General features: G+C 39.0%; 1 protein-coding gene across 1 annotated transcript in view; it reads right to left on the bottom strand.

Moving 5' to 3' along the window:
- Positions 1-22,897, bottom strand: part of LOC132835556 (uncharacterized) — a 207,312-nt gene that overhangs the window by 105,368 nt on the left and 79,047 nt on the right. The window contains exon 8 of the mRNA XM_060854836.1: positions 3,791-3,938. Coding sequence (XP_060710819.1) covers positions 3,791-3,938 — 148 coding nt within the window. The remainder of the gene's footprint in view (positions 1-3,790; positions 3,939-22,897) is intronic.

Genomic DNA, 22,897 nt, shown 5'->3' with positions numbered 1-22,897 from the left:
TGTAGGACTCAAAGAAATTTCCCGGAAAGACTCCACAAAGTAACCTTTCAGGCTTCTTTTGAAAATGTGATTCATCTAACCTAGTTGTAAGTTAAAGTCAACCATGATTCTTATATGTGCCCTAATTTATTTCTTCCTGCATGCTGGACTACGGTATAACTACTGTTCAGAGGACCTCTTATCTTTACTATTTTTTGGCTCCAATCAAAATGATTCTGCAGCTTGCCCTTTTGAGCTAAATTAATCTATCACTACTGTACTAATTTCATCCTTTACTAACAGAGCTATCCCATCATATCTGAACTTCTTGTGATTCTAACTTGTCAAATTTCCTGTAATATTCATGCCCAGCTTTGTCAACTTTCAACCATGTCTTTGTAAAGCAAACCAGGTCACAAAGATTAGTCTCTGTCAGCTTTAACAATTCATTCCTCTTTGTTCCCTTACAGGTCCATTACCCACCTCAGATGCATTTCTCCCCTCCTGTCAATGACCACTTTCCAAATCAGAAAACCATTTTTTGGTTCAATTGCTGGATGTGAGCATTGCTGGCTGGCCTGCATTTTATTAGCTGTCCCAATTGCATTTGAGAAGGTGGTAGCGAGCTGCCCTTCTTGAAACGCTGGCGAGTCAGGAGGTGAGTTACACACTGCGGCATTCCCAGCCTCTAACTTGCTCTTGCAGCCACAGTATCTATATGGCAAGCTCAGTTGAGTTTCTGGTCATGATAACCTCCAGGATGTTGATAGTGAAGGAATTCAGTGATGGTAACACCAATAAATAATGAGGGACAATGGTTAGATTGTATCTTATTAGAAATAGCCATTGCCTGACATTTGTGTGGCATGAATGTTGTCCAGATCTTGTTGCATTTGAACACAGACAGCTTCAGTGTCTGAGGAGTCGCAAATGGTGCTGAACATTGTGCAATCCCCACTTACGATAGAGAGAAGGTCATTGATGAGGCAGCTGAAAGTGGTTAGACCTAGGATTCCATCCTGAGGAACATCTGCAGATGTCCTGGAACTGAGGTGACTGACTCTAACAACCACAAGCATCTTCCAAAGTGTCAGGTATGACTCCAACCAAGACAGTTTGCCCTGATACCTACTAATTACAACTTTTCTAGGGCTACTTGATGCCACACTCAGTCAACTGTCGCCTTGATGTTGGGATATCACTCTCACAGTTTAAGGTGTACAATCATCTCTTCAAACAAAATGTCCAGGTAAATTTCCTTTTGCTGAGGTAGTGCAGTGTCTGTAACTCAGTCCCCAGGCCAATGATTCTGAGCTGAAGTCACAGGCACTTACTGCAGACGTGTTTTTCCAAGTTGACACTGGTATCTAGAAGCTCTCACATTCTTCAACAGGAATCTGTCCTACGTTTCATTATTTAATTACAATAAACAGCCCCGTATCCGGCTCATGTTGGATGAATGTGTTGATTGTGGCTGGGACCACTGATAAGTACCATCAGTGAGATGTGTTGAAAAGGACAGAGATGGTACCCAAACAGTCAGTTTCCCGTATGAGGAAACCTACTCCTCTTGACTGCTGGTTGCATGAGAAATCCAGATAAAAGCAACTTCACTCTATTTGAGCATTTTATTTATTACTTTCATATGTTTAATTTTAATGCCTCTTCTTGCTAATTACTGTATTACTAAGTTGTATTAATACAAAGACCTTCGTCATTTCAAATGAGTAATTTACACTTACATTTTGTTCTAAATTCCAGCTATTTATGCACGCTCCCAAGAAAATATACCCACCAGGCAATAAGATTTGGGCTTATTGTCCAGCTGGCATAATAATCAAATTGTTAACATCCAAGAACACCTAATCTTCCATCACCTCACATTAATTTATGCTCTTTTAAAAAATTTATTCACAGCTTTGCCTGTCCCCTGTCTCTGCGCCTCTTCCTCAGCAGAATCCCTATCCACCACCTCAAACTGCCTTTCTTTCTTGGCTCCACCATGAGCAGCTGTATAGATGCTACCTAAAATCTAAATCTTCCATAATCCTCAGCAACTTTCCACCATCCCCTCTTATCTTAAGACCATTCTTAAATGCCGAAGAGCAGAATAACAAGATGCTTCAGTCACAGCTCCCTTCCCTTGATAGTAGACTGCTGTTACATATTTATCAGAACAGCCTGCCAAACTCCATTCACCATCATTCTACAAGGAAAACATTGTGCAGTACAATGGCACAAGAGCAGTGATGTTGAACATACACTGCCAAATGAAACCATTGCCAGCAACAGTGCAACTTCCTGCTTAGTTCATAACACAGCAGACCCTGAATGAGGTTATTTTACTCTCAAATGCTATGGTTTCAGCCCAACCTCCCTTGTGATAGAACAAATACACTTAGGACAACATCACGGATGTTGTAATGCAGGCCTTGCATTTTATCTGCAACGCACAGAATTAAAACAAATATTTTCGTTAGACCTGTCCCTAGAACCTGCATGATAAAACAAATGAAGAGCTTTTTATGTAGAATCAGAAGAAAGCATTTTAATAATGCATGCAAATTAAAACGGCTGTGGAATGAAAATAAGATTAAATTTAAAGGTAAACTCTTGCTCCACAAAATTGAACTTTTCAAATTTGAAATAACTTCAAGATGTGATAAACCATTTAACAGCAAATTAAATGTAGTTAATGAGTAATCACTATCTTAATGCATGAAAACATGTTTAGTAATGTGCAGGATTCCTAAGACAACAATCAAATCAAAGACCTGATCATCTCCTTTTGGTGTTGATAGAAGGTTATATTCGAAACATGTCAAACTCCTCTTCTTCAAATAAAACTAAGAAAAAAAACCTTACAAAGGTGCAGGAGTGATCAGGTGTGTGGCTGCCTGGACAGTACCAGATAGACGTTTTTCCATGATCAAGACTAGTTTAAAGGGACAACACTGAAATAGCGTCAGTATGCAAAAACCAATGGAACACTAGTGCTATGCGACCTTGTATATTCTGCTGAAAGCCCTACAATGGGCCGCAGTTTAATATCTCAAACAAAAGCAACACATCTTGGACAATGCAGCATTCCTTCAACATGGCACATAATGTACTTCTGAGCAAGAGGAAATTGAATGTTGGGTATACCATAGTTTTGTAACTCAGAATTAAGATTGAAATTTCAATATTCACAAAGCCTGATTTTGATTAAAGGGGTAGGGGGAAGAGGGAGAGACACGGTGGGGGGGGGGGGAAGGGGTGAAGAGAGAGACACAGAGAGAGAGAGAGAAAAACTGAAAAAGGTGGGGGCGGAGAAAGAGGTGGGAGGAAGAGAGAGAGAGAGCAAGACAGAGTGTGGGCAAAGAGAGAGAGGGAGACAGAGAAAGAAAGAGGGAAAAAAGGAAATACAGAGAGAGGGAAAGAGAGAAATGGGACAGAGGGAGAAAGAGACGGGGAAAGAGGAAAAGGGGTAAAATGGAATGAGGGGAGAGGGAAAGAGGGTGTGGGAAAGAGGGGGAGGGGGAAAAGGAGAGAAGAAAGGGGGAGGAAAGAGGGGAGGGAAAGAGGAGAGGGGTAGCGAAAGGAAGGGAGGAGTGAAAGCGGGGGGGGGGCGAGAGAAAGAGTGAGAGGGTAGGAGAAAGAGGGAGGGAGCAAGACAGAGAGACAGGGAGGGAGCAAGTGGAGAGCAAGAAAGAAAAGTATGAACAAGAGACTTTGTTCTTTATGCCATTGAATAATAGCACAGATCATGTAAAATATGGTACATTAATTTCAAACTCCATGTGAGTTCAAAGCATTGCTATACACTTACCCACGGGAACTGATGTCTCACAGTGATAATAGCCATTTGGTTGCTTTTTCTTCTGCATTGAGCAAAGATGGAGACAAGTCACAATCTCATCACCCAAATAATGATCTTCAAAATTTTTATACAGTTCTGGAGAAAATTTCTTAATTCCCTGCAAAAGGTAAATAATTTTGTAGTGTTAATAGCAACGATCATAAGTCTGCGATCACTTCAACAGCAATAGTAGATATCACATAATCTGTGTTTGAAAGCTTATACAAATTTTGTAATTAATTTAACTATTCACATTGCACCAAAACAATTTAATGATAAAATTGCAATTCTCATTTTTCTTCTATAGGTACATTTCCAAAGGAAAACCTGTTTAGTTGTCTAATATATAAAAATTGGTGAGAGGAGGATTTAAGGTGGTCAGTTAGCTCAGTTGGTTAGATGGCTGCTTTGTAATGCAGAGTAACAGCAACAGCATGGATTCAATTCCCACACAAGCTAAGATTGCCTTAAAGACTCTCCTTCTCAACCTCTCCCCTTGCCTGAGACATGATGACCCTCAGGCTAAACCACTACCAGTCATTCTCGCTCTGATGCAAGGTGGTTGGGTAAGAGTATGGTACTTTGCGTGAATCAGTTGGAAATGCTGTATTTGTGCTGATACAGGATCCATATGCCATGTTGGTGGCTCGCAGCCTAAAAGTTTGTGAAAAGAAGAAAGAGAGCAGAAGATTTAGGGAGGGAATTGCAGCTAAAGTCAATGGTGTACCAAATAAAATCATAAATGCTGAAGAGACCAGATTAAAAAACTTCTGTTTTAATTTATTCATGGGATGAGAGTGTCAATGAAACGGTCGGCAACTTCTGCTCACCCCTAAATAACTTAGAAAAGGTGTCGTTGATCTGGCTCCTTGAAGTGCTCCTCCATGTGGCGGAGGTCTACCTAAAGTGCTGTTAGGAAGGAAGTTCACGGACTTTGATCCAATGACAGTGAAGACAAGGCAACATAGTTCTGGTTGGCATGATTGGGTGAGGCTCAGAGAGAAACCTGCAGGTGGCATTGTTGAACTTGGAGGGTGCCAGTGACGACCCTAAATAGGTTTCACTATTCTCTCTTGTCGGTGGTATACACTGCTGTTCCTGAGTATCAGTGGTGGAGGGGGTGGATGTTTGTGGATATGGGCTGATTTGTTCTGATGATGTTAAATTTCAAGTGTTGTTTGAACTGTACCTATCCAGGCACAAGAGGAGTATTCAACCAAATTCCTAACATAGATGTTAGACAGGATTTGGGGAAATCAGGAGCTCAGTTACTTGCAGCGGAATTCTAAGTCTTCAAGCTTGTAATTGGTGTATTAATGTGCTCATTTCAGTTAAGGCTCAGATCCACAGGAATGTTGATGGTTGAGTATATTACAAAGATAATGGTGTTGTTAATTTCTGTAAAAGTCAAAGAGCTATGGGTGTATTCTGCCTTGTTGGATATAGACACATGCTGCGAATGTTACTTGTTACTCATCATTCCAAGCCTGGCTGTTATCAAAGTCTAGCTGCAGATGTTCATGGAATATTTCATATCTTGGGAGTCATGAATCAGACTAAAGATTGCATGTATCAATAATCATACCCATTTCTGACCTTATGGTAAAGGGATGTTCATTGATGAAGCAGCTGAAGGTGATTGGAGCTCTGACCTTACCTTGAGGAACTGGGACTCTTATAGTACAGTGATAATGTCTATACTCTTGAGTGTGGACACACAAATTCAAACCACACCTGCTTCAGAAGTGTGTAATAACATCTCTGAACAGGTTGATTAGAAAATATCTACTCTGAGGAACTAGGGCTCTTGTGGTATAGTGATAAAGTCCCAGCTCCTGTGCTCGGAAGCCTGGGATCAAGTTCCACCTGCTCCAGAGGTATGTTATAACATCAGAGTCAAGATTAGAGCGGTATTGGAAAAACACAGCAGGTCAGGCAGCATCCAAGGAGCAGGAAAATCAACGTTTTGGGCAAAAGTCCTTCATCAGGAATAGTATGTTATAATATCTCTAGATTAGAAAGTATCGACCCTGAGAAACTGCTGGATTCTTGAAGCTGAGATGATTAACCTCCAAACACTATAGCCAATCTTCTAATGTATTCGGTGTAACTCCAAGGAATAGATCTCCATCGTCATTAATTTTTAGAAGGCTTTTTTAAAAGTTTCAGTTATTGTCCAACCCCAATTGCTCGAGAGGATGGTGGTGACCTGCCGTCTTGAACCACTGTGCTCCACTTGACGTAGGTACACCCATAATGCTGTGAAGGAAAGTGTTCAAAGGTTTTGAACCAGCAATAGTGAAGGAATGGTTTGGCTAGGATGCAGCTAGTGCTCCAGCACAATTCTGCAATACTACTCCCAGGTTGCTAAGGACCAATAGGCTCTGCTGTGTCCAATGCTTCCTGCTACTTCCTGATATCATGCAAATCAAATTGGATGAAGACTGACATTTGACTTATAGGGGAACTCAGGATAGGGAGTGCAGATATCTCAAAGATTTCTGGGACTGGAGGATACAACAGACATTTGTGAGTGGTGAGGCAATGGAAGAATTTATAAAACAAAGGTGAGAATTATAAACCAATGCATTATGGAGAGGAGAAGACAGGAATCTAGCAGGATTGCTTTGGGATGGCAGGTTTAGTGACATACTGAGTGAGTTCAAAGACTGCTGCTTGGGTCTCGGACTATTCAGACAGCCAGTTTGCAGTGTTACTTTGAAAACTTACTTGCAGAAATTGGGACACCAATATTCTGTGAAAACATGCAAATATATGAGAGAAAAAATCTTAATCCAGTCCCCTCAACAATGGAGAAGTGAGTCATAGACTTTTAATTCCACCTAATTGTGTGTGTGTGTGTGTGTGTGTGTGTGTGTGTGTGTGTGTGTGTGTGAGAGAGAGAGAGAGAGAGAGAGAGAGAGAGAGACAGACAGACAGACAGACAGACAAAGACAGTGTTTATTGTTGCAAGAATGGGCAAAACAGTGTTTGCATTCACTGAATACAGGGTCATGGGCACCTACATGAAGTTGGTACACATCTGTACCAGTAGCAACACAGCTTAGAGTTACCTAAATAGGCTGGAAGAAAACGAAGAATGCAGGTCAGCCTCTGGAATGCAGAGGTAGCAACAGTTTGAGAATCTAGTTTTATTTCTTGACCAACACAAAGAATATACTTCTTCCAGGATTTATGTGAACTTATGCTAACAGATTTGTGATATTTCAGTGCATCATATGAAAACCTCATAATAAAAATGTTAAAAATGTTTAATAACTGGTGACATGTTTGCACACTGCATTTCAACGTTAACATAGTTATTAAACGAAAATTCAATTCCCACCATATTTCTGATCTTTCCTTCATTGCCTTTGACATTTTATCTTCTTAGGTTCTCTGCACAATAGCTGGTTCTTGACATTCATGAAAGGGTGAAATGGCTTACTCCTGCTCCCGGGTCCTATGTCCCTGCTTACTGAACCACAAAGTACCATGATGCTTTACTAGTAATAGGGCAAGGAGACAGGCATCAAGTCTACCTCAGCCAGAACAGGGATCAAAAACCATAACAAGCACATTAATCTGACCTGCAAGCTAGTTATCCAGACAATTTAGCAAACCAGCCAGGTACATAGCGACTGAAAGCAAATTCAGAGGCAAATTAATTTTTGGTGACCCTTTGCACAGTTTCTGGTGGGGCTCTGAGTTACAAGGTAATTGCGTGGGCTCAGTTGGGATGAGATTATTCTAATCTGTTTATTTAAAATATTGAATATATCAATTATCTTTCAAAAATGGGGCAATGTAACTTTATGTTTATTCATAAATCATCAACCAAACTTATGTTTGCTACTAGTTTACAACTGAAAACCTGATCATTTGAATACATGGTCTACCACAAATTTAAGCACTGTTCTCAAGTCAATCATTTTTTCACCTACTCCAATTTTAAGTCCATTACTTAAAAAGAATACAATTTCCAATCCAGTCAGAGTGTCACAGATATAAAGAAAATGTTCAATTTACCATAACCTTCCTTGAAGAATAAAACAAAATGTCAAGTCCATTTATAAATTTTATCTAACATATCAAACACTTTAATTTATCATTATGCACAATTAAATTATCGGTTGACAAAAGCTCAACAATTATAAATGATGTAGTAACTGGGTGACCTTGAACCACTTTGCTTATTAATAACTAAGTTCAAACTGTAAACAATTGATTGTACAACTCATTTAAAAATGGATAAATGGTATGGTGAACCTGTTGAGACCTAGAATACAAAGCATTGCGTAGACAAAAGTACAAAGTTAGATAAGGTATATGGAAAATAAAAAAATTGTTCTTCCTGTTTATATTAAGATGATTACAGTTATACGTGTAGAATGTTACAAATTTGGCAGGCCTATAAAAAATGCAATATTGAACTGAGCCCATCGTTTCCCAGATCTGATTGAAGTTAACAAGGAGTTCAATGAAAATTAAAATCCTGGATGGAAAATCAAAGACTCGTGTGGTTTGGTATCCTGCTAAAGTTTACAGATTCATTGTTTGATTCTAGTGACTTCAAGTGAACTGAGGAAAATTTCTGTTGGACTAGAATATAAATGATAGTTGATGAAAGGGAAAAGTGTATTTCTTAAACGTCATTGACTATTAAATTACCACCTGTGCCGAAAGTGTCTGTGGCAAAAAAAACTATTGAAAAACAAAAGCTTCCATTTACACTTCAAATATTATGTGTGCAGCAAAACAATAGAATACAAAGTGCAGACAAGAATCTCACATAAATATCAGAGCCCATGTTAAGTGTCTTTTCACCACATAATTATTTTCTACTAGCAGCATGTTCTTTATATAACATATAGCTGAGAGGGAATTGATTGAAGAGATGTCAATGGCCTAATGGATATCATACTAATTTATGGAATTAAATTAACCAAGTAATAATACATGCAACCAATGGTGAGAATATTATTTCAAAGGACGTTAGCAAAGATTCTAATTAGTTTCTCTGGCATGATTTCTCTACCGTACACAGTCATTATGTGAAACTAGTAGATCTCCTGTGGCATGAGTTGAAGGATACACAATATGAAATGTGAAGCACTTGCCTCATAGGTGCAAAAACTTGGAGAGACACAACCTGGAGCTGAATTCTTATTTGTTCATTATTGGGAGTGGGGAAGAGTGAATAACAGGATGATCTTATCGATTCCTCTCTACACCTGAGCCACAGTGACACATTAAAGAGCTGATTTGGAGGTGCCAGTCTTGAACTGGAGTGTACAAAGTTAAAAATCACACAACACCAGGATGTAGTCCAACAGGTTTATTTGGAAGCACTAGCTTTCAGAGCGCTGCTCCTTTATCAGGTGGTTGTGGAGTATACAGTGTGGAGTTGTGGGAGCCACGGTTTCCAAATAAACCTGTTTGACTATAGCCTGGTGTTGTGTGATTTTTAATATTAAAGAGAGAGGAAGGGAAATGGACGTTAGTCATTATAGGGACTCTTATGTTTTGCAGTGCTTGGAGCAATATTTGGTAAAATTGTTTGGTATTCAAAGTTATAAAGTTTTGTCATTTTAGTTCGTTAAGTTCCAGCACAATCTCTGCACAACATTTCTGACTCCCTAAGCTTAAATAGGATATTCCTTTCATGAACAAAAATTGCAAGTACAAGTTGCTACAAGCTCTTAAACAGTAATGAGTTTCTTTGTGTCTGCAAGACACTTTGTTGAGAAATTCTGGTTGCTATATGTAATAAAATTGTAAATATAAAATTTACAGGAGTCCTACCAGGAAATTGGTGGAACCTCCAAGAAATGAGGCATAAGAATTTTCTCAGAATTTAAGGACCATTCTTTCTGAATGCATGTCAGATGTTGGTGGATTGAAAAGCAAGCACAATTCTCCTTTCCAAAGTTACTTAAATAGTTAATATTGTTTATAGTATTATTCAAGTTAACAAGGTGCCTAATTCAATCAAATGTGATGACTTGTTTTCTGCAATCATGGTCACACTGGCAAAAAAGGTTACTTTTTTTGCAATTATAGCATTCATCTTTGATCTGCTTACTGCACAGTTGAACAAGTCACACTGAATTACATGTACCCACGAGCAAAATTTATTTCTTGTTGACAGAATGAAAGAGTTATTCAAGGCTCACCATTACATTTCAAACTACTCAAGGGACAGATGGGTTTACTTTAAAAGAAAATAGCATAGAATATGTCATTCCAACCTGGAGTATAGCCAGGAAAAGAAATCATGGACCCCTCTGCTTCTCCTATTTCCACGTACCTCTCCTTATCCATGACCTTAACCATCGACAGGTCTGATCAAGCACCTTTGCGATGTGTTTTGGTAAGTAGAATCAAAAACTGCCACACAGGAGGCAGCCAGTCAGCAATTGAAACTGTACCAGTTCTTTTGAAGAGAAATCCAGTCAGTCCTTCCAACGGACTGGTTCTTTTGCCAATAACTTCAAATGAAGCTAAATCAATGTTGTCTTATTATTGAGATTTCTGCCATTGGAAACAATTTCCATTTAATTCAGTTGAAACCGTTCATAACTTTACATACCTCCATCAAACCCTCTTAGGCTTATTTGCTCTTCAGGGAGCAACTTCAGCTTCTCATAATTCCTTTGGGGTGGTTTTAGTAAATTCCATCTGAGCGCTCTACAATGAAGTCATACAGTAACAATACGTTCTATATTTGAATTGACATATGATGTACTTGAATTCTCACAGAAGGAGTAGAGGAATTCATTGACATTCTGAATTATCAGCTCCCCATTAAAATCACAATACAGAGGAAGACATTAATTTCGGTGAAACCGCAGATTTTAAATAAGAACATTTGTCTCATCAATCCTGTCTGTCAATCTATAAAATCTGTTTTAAAGGCTCTCTATCCCGGGCATCAAATTCTGTGTAGTGCCAGTGCCTCATTGTCCTCAAATCCTCAATATTTCAAAATCCATTTCCTCTTAAAGGGTAAAAGGCAGGATTATTGGCAGTGTGGTGGAACGGAGGGATTTTGGGGTTCATGTCCCTAGAACCCTCAAAGTTGCCACCCAAGTTGATAGGGTTGTTAAGAAGGTGTATGATGTGTTGGCTTTCATTAGCAGGGGGATTGAGTTTAAGAGCCACAAGGTTATGCTGCAGATCTATAGAACCCTGGTTAGACCATACTTGGAATATTATGTTCAGTTCTGGTTGCCTCATTATAGGAAGGATGTGGAAGCTTTAGAGAGAGTGCAGAGGAGATTTACCAAGATGCTGCCTGGGCTGGAGGGCATGTCTTATGAAGAAAGGTTGAGAGTGCTAGGGCTTTTCTCATTGGAGTGAAGAAGGACGAGAGGTGACTTGATATAGGTGTACAAGATGATGAGAGGCAGAGATAGAGTGAATAGTCAGAGATTTTCTCCAGGGCAGAAATAGATGTCCCAAGAGGGCATAATTTTAAGGCAATTGGAGGAAGGTTTAGGGGAGATGTCAGAGGTCAGTTCTTTATTCAGAGAGTGGTGGAATACACTGCTAGTGGTGGTAGTGGAGTCAGATGCATTAGGGACATTTAAGCGATTTTTGGATAGGCACATGAATGATAGTAAAGTGAAGGTTATGTAGGTTAGTTTGACCTTAGAGTCGGATAAATAGTTGGATAGAGTCGGCACAACATCAAGGGCCGAAGGGCCTGTACTGTGCTATACTGTTCTATGTTCAATGTGCGTTCACTAGTCTCCTCACACTGGGTTAGTGAATTCCAGCCATTACTTCCTTCAGAAAATAAATTCTTTCACATTTCAATTTGAAATGAATATCTCCTTATCCTGTAATTATGTCCCCCAGTTCAAACTCTCCCACTGGTAGAAACACCTATTCAACATCTACCCTGTTAAGTTCACTCAGAATCCTCAATGTTTCAAAAAGATCAAATCTCTTTCTTCTAAACTCCAATGAATAAAGGCCTAATCTATGTAATCATGCTTGATAAGTCAAACACTGCATCCCAGGAATCAGCCAAAGGAATCTCTTTTGAATAGCCTCCAATGCTAGTATATCCTTTCTTAAACATGGGGATTGAAACTGTACACAGTAACCCAAATGCAGCCTCACAAACACTGTACAGTTGTAACAAGACTTCCTCATTTTTAATCTCCAACATCCAATGAAGATCAAAATTCAATTTGCCTTCTTAATTACCTGCTGCACCTGCTTGCTGACTTGTGGTATTTCATGCACAAGGACACTCAAATCCCTCTGATACACTTTGGAGTCTCTCTCATTTAAATAATAATTTGCCTTTTGATTCTTCTTACCAAAATACAAGAGCTCACACTTTCATACATTAAGCTCACCTGACCATTCTCTCAATCTTATCTCACAGTATCATAGAATTGTTACTGCTCAGAGCCATTCAGTTCATTACGCCTGCACAGCTCTTAAAATGAGCATCATTACCTAGTGTCCATTTCCTGGTTTTTAACCCTGCCAGACCTTTGCATACTATTTCCATCCAATGCCCTATTGAATGCCTCAATTGAACCGAATTCCACATTTCAAGGCATGTATCTCATACCCTAACTACTCGCTACATGAACAAGTCTTTCTCACATCATCTTTGTATCTTTTGCATATCACTTTAAATCTATGCCCCCTATTCTTATTCTTTTCATGAATGAGAATAGCTTCCATCTGCATACCTCATCCAGCCTGCTCATTATTTTGAAAACTTCTATTAGATCTCCTTTCAGCCTTCTTCTCTCGAAGAAGAACATCCCCAACTTCCTCAATCTATCCTCATTAGTGAAGTTTCTCATTCCTGGAAGTATTCTTGTAAATCACTTCTGCATTCAACCCAATGCATTCATATCTTTCCTACAACATGAGCCACAGTATAACAAATGAGGTCCAACAAGTGTCTTATACAAGTTTAACATCAGGCCCTCTGCTCCTGTATTTCCTTTGGAGTTGTACTCTCTATTTTGTATTGTCCTTCAATATTCTTTCTTCCAGAAGTAGATTAACTCACACTTTTCCACACTGAATCTCAGCTGCCAGCTATCTGCTCACACTAGCCATCTGTCAATATCCTTTTGGAGTTCCACACTTACAATTTTTCTAAGTTTCATGTCATCTGCATTTGTAGAAATTGTCCCCTGTATACCAAGGTCCTGATCAGTACTATTAGGAAAAGCAAGGGTCTTAATACAGATTCCTGGAAAACTCCATTACAAACATTCTGCCAGCCTAAAAAAACACCCATTAACCATGTTTTCTATCATGCAAATAATTTTGTATCCATGTTGCTACTGTCCCTTTTATACCATGACACAGAACTTTCTTCAGTTCTATTGTATGGCACTTGTTATGGACCAGACTAAACTCTCTCAAAATATAAGAAGAAGATAGCATTGACCCTAACTTTACTTATTTCAAAGGCAAGTGCCACGGGTTGTCTTCCTGATGTAATTTGATTGGTCAAACTACCAGTCTTGAAGCAAACATACATTATTCATACACTGTAGTTAAAATACAACAAAAACAATTGCAATAATTCTAATTGAAAACTTAACAGGATAATAGATTATTTAACTACTAAACAGTAACTGTTCCAATAGTAACATCCCATAACCACACCCTGAGCAAAGGCGAAAGCAATATAATAGATTGTCTCATGTGCAATTCTAGCAGCAGGGAGAGAACCCCCAGCTTTTAGCTGTCACAGAGAAAGGAAAAACAGATTCCATGTCCAGATTCAAGACCCCAGCACCTGCTACTGAATGCTAAAAATAAACAAAAATCTTCATTCTGTGGGAGCTTGACCCCACCCAGTCAGGCTGCTTCTACTGTTGCAATTTTTTAAAAAAGCCACAAGGCCTCGCAAGTTGTTTACTCCATTGGCTTTCTTCACCACTGTCACAACCTTTCTACATAAAAGAAACAGGACAAAATACACTTCTTAAAGCCAAAGTATCACCACACACTGCATCAACAACTTTCTAGAAATCAATTTAACCATCAATAGCATTACCCTCATTGAGCCTGTGAACTTTTCAAAAAAGTCTAGTTAAGTTTATAAATAGATCCTTGAGACACTCTGAGTGCTATCAACCTGGAAAAGACCCATCTCCGTCTTCGATATTAACCAAGCCTCAATACATGCCTATACATTAGCCTCAATACTGTGAAATTCTATTTTGTGCAATAATCTTTTGTCAAAGTTAATTGTGACACATGAGCACCACTGGTTACAGCAGCAATTCATTGTCTTAATATTTGTAAAGGAGGCAGTCTAAAGTCAACCACATTGTTGTGGTTCTGAAGTCATATGTAGGCCTGACCAGGTAAGGACAGCAGATTTCTTGCCCTTAAAAAAGATAGTAGTGAGCCAGATCATCTCTTACTACAATTGATAGTGGTTAGGTGGTCACCATTAGAGCAGTTTTGTGTCCCAGATTTTTGTTGACTAAGTGGCACTTTATCAAATGTCTTCTGGAAATCCAACTACAATACACTGACTAGTAATCCAATTATCATGTCTGCTTCTTATATCCTCAAAAGAACTCAAGCAAATTTATCAAACATATCAGCCCTTTTTTAAAAAATTACATTTTGGAATTACAAGATTAGTACTTCTAGGTTCTGACCCATGACCCAATGCACAGATTAGAAATGTTAAAAATAAAAGAAAAAAAAATCAAAGGGACGAACCCATCATCTACGACTATCTAGAAATGTCAAAAATAGTATCAAACCAATCCAAAAGCACATAATTGTGCAACAATAGGTGGTAGGTCAGAGGATTGTTTTTTTAAAAATATTCTAACCAAAGGTAGAGGCTGGATAAGCTGGGACTTTTTTCATTAGAGCATAGGAGGTTTGAGGACTGATCTTATAGAGGCTTAAAAAGTCATGAGTGGCATGGATAAGATGAATAGCAATGGTCTTTTCCCAAGGTCAGGGGACTTCAAAACTAGGCAGCATACATTTAAGGTGAGAGGGGAAAGATTTAACAGGGACCAGAGAGGTAATGTTTTCACACAGAGGGTGGTGAGTATATGGAGGAACTGCCAGAGGAAGTGGTAGATGTGGGTACAATTTCAATGTTTAAAAGACATTTGGACAGGTACATGAATAACAAAGGTTTAGATAGCCTAAAGCAGGCAAGTGTGACCAGCTTACTTTGGGAACCTTGGTCGGCATGCTCCATGATTTTCCTTTCACAAATTTCACATTCTACCATTCTTCCAATTACCGATGTTACATAGCTGACCTATAACTTCCTGCTTTGCATTTTCCTCCTGTCTGGAACAGGTCCATCACATTAGAGGTTTTCCAATCTACTTGTACCCTCCTGGAATGCTAATATTTTGACCAATGCCCCCACTATCTCTGCAGCCACTTCCTTTAAAACTGTTGGATGCAAGTTTACCTACAACGAATTAGTTTGTCAAATACTTTGTCCATCCCAATAGAGACTTACAAAATCTTTCCTCCTATTAATACTTTGCTTATAATGCCAATCATCATGAAGACTCATGCAAAAATATTGATTTAATTTACCTGCCATTTTCCTATTCTCCATTATCAATTATCCAGTCTCATCTTACAAACATTCTGCACTCAGTTTACCTGTTTTTAATACACATACGAAAGACAACAGGCATAAGTTAGCAGTCTTACTTAAATAACTGACAGACAAGAATACATAAAGTTATGACTTTCACAGACTGGTGAGGTCAACAATGAATGCATTTCCACCACTTAAGTACAAAGCTGGAACATTTTGAGAAGGCTACCCTATTTATTGCATCTCAGATCTTGATTGAAGTAATAATTGTTACATTTCTTACACTACTGACAATGAATACCAGTTAAGTAATGTTTTTCAGTTTACCTGAAAATATTTTGCAGGTTTATTGAACTGCTCAGACTACAACTTGTAGTTGCAGGTATATATTTAAGCATCCTCATTCAGTGTTACTGCTATACTGCACATGACAGTCTCTCGTGCAATCTCATTACTTGAGGAGGGATGTAGTTGTGTTGAGGTAGCTTAGGAGGTTCCAGAGCTATACTGATTCCAGAGCTGAGGGGTTTGCCTTATGAAGAGAGTGAACAGTTTATGCATATATTCTCTGAATTTTAGAAAAATGAGGAACGATCTAATTGAGCTACACAGGATACAAAAAAGGGTTGACAAAGCAGATGTAGAAAAGATGTAGGATTAGGAGTAGCAGATTTAAAATAGAGATGAGGAAACATTATTTCTGTCAAAGGGTCATAAATCTCTAGAATTCACAGTCCAGAGCGTGATGAATGTTGGGACATTGAATAGGTTTAAGAAGATTGTCGGATTTTTAAATTAGTAATGGATTGAAGGGTTATGGGAGTGGGTTGGCAAGTGGAATTAAGGCAGAGATGAGATTAGCCATGATCGTATCAAATGGTGGAGCAGGTCCCAGGTGCTGAATAATCTACTCCTGGTCCTAATCCTTATGTTTTTTATAACGTATACAAATCGAAACTAGTGCTTTCAGCTTCAATTTCAAGGAATTCATAATCTCAGTGTTTTCAAAGTCATAACCATAGATTCATAAATTCAGCGCAGAGAAAGCCCTATGGCCGATTGAGTCTGTACAAACAATATCTACCATTAGGGGGCACTAATCCCAATTTCCTCCACTTGCCCCATATCCTTGAATGTTATAATATTTCAAGTGCTCATCCAAATATTTTTTAAAAGGTTGCACAGTTTCTGGCGTCCACTATCTTTCCAGGCAGTGCACTCCAGATTCCCAGCACCCTGAGTGGATTTTCTTTCCTCAATTCCCCTCTGAAACTCCCACACTCTAATATTTTGCTCCCTCATGACAATGAACCCCAGTTAAGTAGTGTTAAGTAGTCTGAGCAGTTCAATAAACCTGCAAAATATTTCAGGTAAACTGAAAAACACTACTTAACTTGGGTTCATTGTCAGTAGTGTAACCCCAGTCCCTCATGACCCCGCCTCAACCGTTGTGAACAGATGCTCTCTATTCACCCTGTCCATATTTCTCAATCTTATATACCTCAATCATGACCCCCTTCAGCCTTCTCTGCTGAAAAGAAAACAATCAAAGCCTTTCTGGCCTCCCCATATAGCTCGATTTCATCATCTCAGGCAATATCTTGATGAAAACTGAAAGAGCTGCGCAGTCATAGAGATGTACCGTGCAGAAACAGATCCTTCAGTCTAACTCGTCCATGCTGACCAGATATCCTAAATTAATCTAGTCCCATTTGCTCGGAATTGGTCCATATCTCTTCCTATTCATATACCCATCCAGATATCTTCTAAATGTTGTAATTGTACCAGCACACTCCACTTCCTCTGGCAGCTCATTCCATTCACACACATCACCCTCTATGTGAAAAGTTTGCCCCTCAGGTCCCTTTTACATCTTTCCCCTCTCACTTTAAACCTATGGCATCTAGTTTTGGACTTCCCCACCCTGGGGAAAAGATCTTGCCCATTTACCCTATCCTTGCCCCTCATTTTATAAACCTCTATAAGGTCACCCCTCAGTCTCTGACGCTCCAGAGAAAACAGCCCCAGACTACTCAGCCTCTACCTGTAGCTCAAACCCTCCAACCCTGGCAATATGCTTGTAAATCTTTTCTGAACACAGTGTTAAACAAATTTTCCTGGAAGGACTTGAAATATATAAACTATAACTTCTAATTAACAGCCAATTAGCTTGGAGTCATTCCACTGAAATTCCAAATAACCTAAATACCCTTGAACCTCAGTTATAATTACATTAGTATCAATTTCACTCAAATAAAACTAGAAAACCAGTCAGTTCCAAAGGACTTATAAATTAGTGCAATCTGTCTTGTTCTTCCAGAAACCTGCTCTATCATGTAAAAAAATTATGTAGCATTTAATTATATATCATGTCAAAGGTTGCCATCAAATTTAATATGGCCAAATTTGAGAATACTGAATTCAGCTAAATGAAGTGGAAACTTGAAAAATCGGATGCAGAAGTTGACACAAAATTATGTAAATCATGACCAAGGATAGTGCTCATACCATTGAATTCAGTTAAAGGGCAAAAATGAATTCTATTAACGAAACAACAGTAATCTTTTAAGCAGTGGCAAAATTATAATACAATTACATGCAGAAACATAATCTGCATAGAATACAGAACATGTGTAATTACTCCAAATTGAACTAAGTGACTTCCTCAACGGAGTCTCAAAAACTGGAAATATTGAAAAAGAAAATTCAGATTCAAAGATGCATTAACTCAATCATCATGAACGTTCAGAAGAATTAAAATTGATGTTGCATGGAAAATATGCCAGTATAGCAATTATACGATATTAGGAAATAAGCAAATTATGAAAGCAAATTGCAAGTTGCACCTACATTAAGTTATACAAAACACTTCAAATTTCAGTCTGATAATACATTTTATCACGACCATTTTATTGAATGCAAATAATCTTCTAAAAAGTCTCAAATTAAGATTCGGATTATACTCCATGTAGCAAATTTAATTTGACCGTATAGCTGAATTTGAAAAACAACTATTGCTATATTGACATTGGATCAAGAAGTCATTTTGCAACTAATCTAACATGAATCTGTAATGCTAATCAAAAACTGAAGCAAGTTATTCCTAGTATGAGAAAATAATGAATTCACACTATGAAAATTCCAGAAGAAAACACCAATTTTACTAGGATACCAGAGTCCGCAAGGACACCAGAGTCCGCAAGGACACATTAGCCTTCCACAAATATATTTATGTTAATAATGATCAGGAATGAGGTAAGGCTTACAAAGGATCTAAATGAGCAGGATGGGCCCCAGCTAATGTAAGTAGAGACTTACCAAACGTTTTCCTTCCATTGATGTGTCAGCTTGATCTTTGCAACCTCAAAGAATTCCTTAATTTCTCTTTCATATAACCCGGAAATATAGTCTACATAGTTCTTATTCAATCCTTCATCTATACAAATTACCAGAACAACCCTACTTTTGAGTACAAAACCATGTGGAATGTTTGTACACCTGACTATATTTCCAGACTAAGTAAAGCTTTCACAATATTTGCTTCTTGTATTGCTAATAGCAATAGTTGGATCAATTCCAAGGATAAAAATTAAGATATCACTAAAAAAAATCTTTTAAAGTGCTGAAAGACATTTAAGTAGTATTTAGACAAGCACTTGAAACACCATTGCATGCAAAGATTTGAGCCATATGCTGGAAAATGGGATTAGAATAGATGCTTAATAATGTGTGCAGACACAATGGGCCAAACGGCCTCTTTCCACACTGTTTAAAAAAAAACTTTATGACTCAATGACTCATATTTGGTGATTGGTGAGTTGTTCTGGAAACAGCAAAAGGTAAGAAGGGGCTAGTATCAGATGAAAGGGACACCATAAGGGTGGTGAAGGTAGTTAATGAGCTGAGTTTGGCAAGATACAGCAAAAGTCTCTCAGGCTCACAGTGAAAGTCCTCCAAAAAGCTTGTCGCATTTACCCAAAGATCAAGATTCCAAATATAAACAAACTCTGTTGCTCAAGCACAATGATCTGTTTCCCAGAAAGTTGACTAATATTACAATTTCAAGTCCAAAATGATTACTTATATTAAAATGATTTTCAGATATGGGCCTTGCTGGCAAGACCAACATTAATTGCCTATCCTCAGGAGCCCATTTAAACGTAGTGTTGGGCCACCTTCTTGAACTGCTGCAGTGTCTGGTGGAGGAATACAGTCTACCCCATCCCTGTCACCATCCCCACACAGATATAAAGAAGGAGTTTTAGATATCTAACCAAGCAATGATGAAAGAAAATATCTTTAAGTTAGGATTGGATGTAACTTTAAGGAATCAGGGAGTTGATGATATCCCCATACTGCTCTTGTCTTTCTAGGTGCTAGAGATCATGGTTTGGAAGATGCTCTTCAAGTAAGAGACCAGGAAAGGAAGCCATTAAAGGTGATTCTTAGTCTATGACAGGAGAGATAGAAATCAAATTAGTTGAAAGCAATCCCACCTGGACCAACTGGACAAATTCAGAGAGACACTGTAGGAGGGTAATGTCAAATACAGTTCATTCTGCTATAACACGCATTTCATTAACGCTAATTCATGTAACATGACTGACACATTAGGAACCCTGTTTCTAAAGCATGAACTTTTTGAATGTGTGCTGGCTGTAAAGTGATTCTATCACCAACACTTTAAGCACTATTTCTAAAGCGCAATTTTTCTGTAATGCAGTATTGCACAAGAACAGAACCATAGCATTATAGGAGAACTAACTGTATAGTAAAAAAACTACAATGGTCAAGAAGAATGCAGACAGATGTTTGCCTTTGTCACAATCACAAGGATGTCACTTGCAACATTGAGACAAGCCATTCTGGTAGGATGGCAGGGCAGAAAACTGACTCGAGAGGTTAACAAGTGGCTTCAGATGAGCATGGATTTATGATACAATACATCCAAGATCTTTGGAGAGTACAGACAGATTGGAGATATTTGCAAGGTTGCTGGGATCGAGAGAACTGTGATGACGTCAGATTCAGATGAGAAGGGAACATGATTTGGAGAGAGAAGTACGATCAATACTTGTTCACTTTGGAACCACAAAGGGAAGTTATCCGGTCAGCAGTTTGATGGGAATAGAATTGAATAAATAGGAAGTGTGTCACGTGGACCAGATTAGATCAGACAATGCATATGGGGAGATGGGAGAGAAACGAGAGAAGGAAATACAATCACAAATTGTTGCAGGGTAAACCAAGAAAATTTTGGCTTGGTGGGCTCTGGGAAGGGAGGGAAATGATAATAGCAGTTAATCGGATGGTCTGACATCAGTGTGACAAAGACGTTCATAAGTTCCTTAGACCCATTGGAGGAGAGGGGGCATCGAGCTCAAGACAGACAGTTTGCAGTGCAGTAAAACAAAAGGGTTTATATTTGAAAAGAAAAGATATTAAAAGGTAATTGGCAAAGTAGACATACAGCAGATGTTTCCTCTTTTGGAAAATTTATAACAACATATTTTAGAATTGGAGTAGCAGATTTAAAACAGAGATAATGAGGAATTGTTTCTCTCAAAGAGTTGTGAATGTGTGGATAATGGAAAGTGAAATAATTTAAAGAGAAGATAGACATATTTTTACTTAGCAATAGTCTGAAGGATAATGGAGAGTGGCAGGAATGTGGAGTTGAGGCAAAGGTGAGATCAGCCATGATTGAATTGAACAGCAGAGCAGGCTCGAGAGGCAGAATTGCCTCCTCCTGTTCCTAGTTATTATGTTTGTGCTTCTGAATAATCAGCAATTTTTGAAGATGTCAATAGATTCTGATTGTGCTTTAAGTGGTCCAGCCAGATGTGATAGTGATTAACTGAAGATGTTGGTCATAAACATTCAAGGCTGCCCTTGTGGAGTCAAGGGAGCTTCCTTCACCACTGCAGATGACGGATTGGTCTTCCTGAGAGTAAACCCAAAGAAAGCGAATGGTCCAGACAAACTCCCCAGCTTTGCATTTATTTTCTGAATGTATCAGCTGCCGGAGGCATTCGATGACATCTTTAACCTTTCCTTGCTGCAATCTGAAGTCCCCACCTGCTTCAAAAAGACCACCATCATCCCAGTACCAAAGAAAACATATGCATCGTGCCTCAACAAGTACTGCCCAGTGGCTCTGACCTCCATAGTCATGAGGTGCTTTGAAAGGGTGGCCATGGCTCACATCAACTCTTGTCTTCCAGCCTGCCTCAATCCCATGAAATTTGTCTACCAACGTAACAGGTCAACAGCAGCTGCCATTTCGTTAGCCTTACACTCAACCTTGGAACATCTACATAACAAGGCCACCTGTGTCACGCTCCTACTTATCGACTACAGCTTGGCTTCCAACACCATAATCCCTACCAGCCTAATCTCAAAAGCTCCAAGATCTAGGTCTCTGCTCTGCCCTCTGACTGAATCCTCAGCTTCTTGACCCACAGACTACAAATCAGTGTGAATAGGTAACTTCACCTCCGCCACGATAATCCTCAACACTGACACCCTGCAGGATGCATTCTGAGCCCTCTTCTGTACTCCCCATACACCCATGAATGTAGCCAAATTCCATACGAGCACTAAATACAAATTTGCTGATGACACCACCATGGTAGGCTAGATGTCAAACAACGAGTCAGAATACAGGAAGGAGAAAGAGTGCTCTCTTAATGTCGGAAAAACAAAAGAACTGATCATTGACTTCAAGAAGAAAGGAGGAGGTCACACCCCTATCTACATCAAGGGAACTGGGGTGCAGAGTGTAGATGAGGTCTTAGGAGCGACAATAAACAACAATCTGTCCTGGATCTCTCATGTAGATGCAACGGTTAAGAAGGCACAACAATGCCTTTTCTTCCTCGGGGGCTTAGGAAATTTGGCATGTCCATAAGGAACCGCACCAATCTTTGCTGATGTACCACAGAAAGCATTCTATCCAAGTGCATAATGGCCTGGTAAGGCAACTGCTCCACCCAGGACTGTAAGAAACAACAGAAAGTTGTGTGCACAGCTCAGACCATCACGGTAGCCAATCTCCTATCCTTGGACTCCATTTAGACTTCTCATTGCTGCATAAAGGCTGCCAGTGTCATTCTTCCCAGCCCAGTAATGCTCTCTTCTAACCTCTTACATTAGGCAGAAGATACAAAAGCTTAAACACATGCACCAACAGTTTTAAGAACAGCTTCTTTCCTGATGTTATTAGACTACTGAATGGACCTCTCTAACTTCAAATAATGTTGATCTTGCTTTGTGCATCTCCTCTGCAGCCGTAACCTTGGATGCCTCGCTCTGTCTAAGTATTCCTTGATCTGTATGCCCTTGTTTGCATGATCTACCTGTACTGCTCACAAAACAAAACTCATCACTGTTCTTAGGTACATGTGACCACAATAAATCAAATTAAGTCAATAAAGGGTGATACTAAAAGGGAGAAGAAGCATTGAACGCAGGAGAGAAAGCATGCTAAG

Source organism: Hemiscyllium ocellatum, chromosome 3 (genome assembly GCF_020745735.1).
Source record: "Hemiscyllium ocellatum isolate sHemOce1 chromosome 3, sHemOce1.pat.X.cur, whole genome shotgun sequence".
In the NCBI taxonomy this organism is placed as follows: domain Eukaryota; kingdom Metazoa; phylum Chordata; class Chondrichthyes; order Orectolobiformes; family Hemiscylliidae; genus Hemiscyllium; species Hemiscyllium ocellatum.
This window is presented reverse-complemented; position numbering and strand designations above follow the sequence as displayed.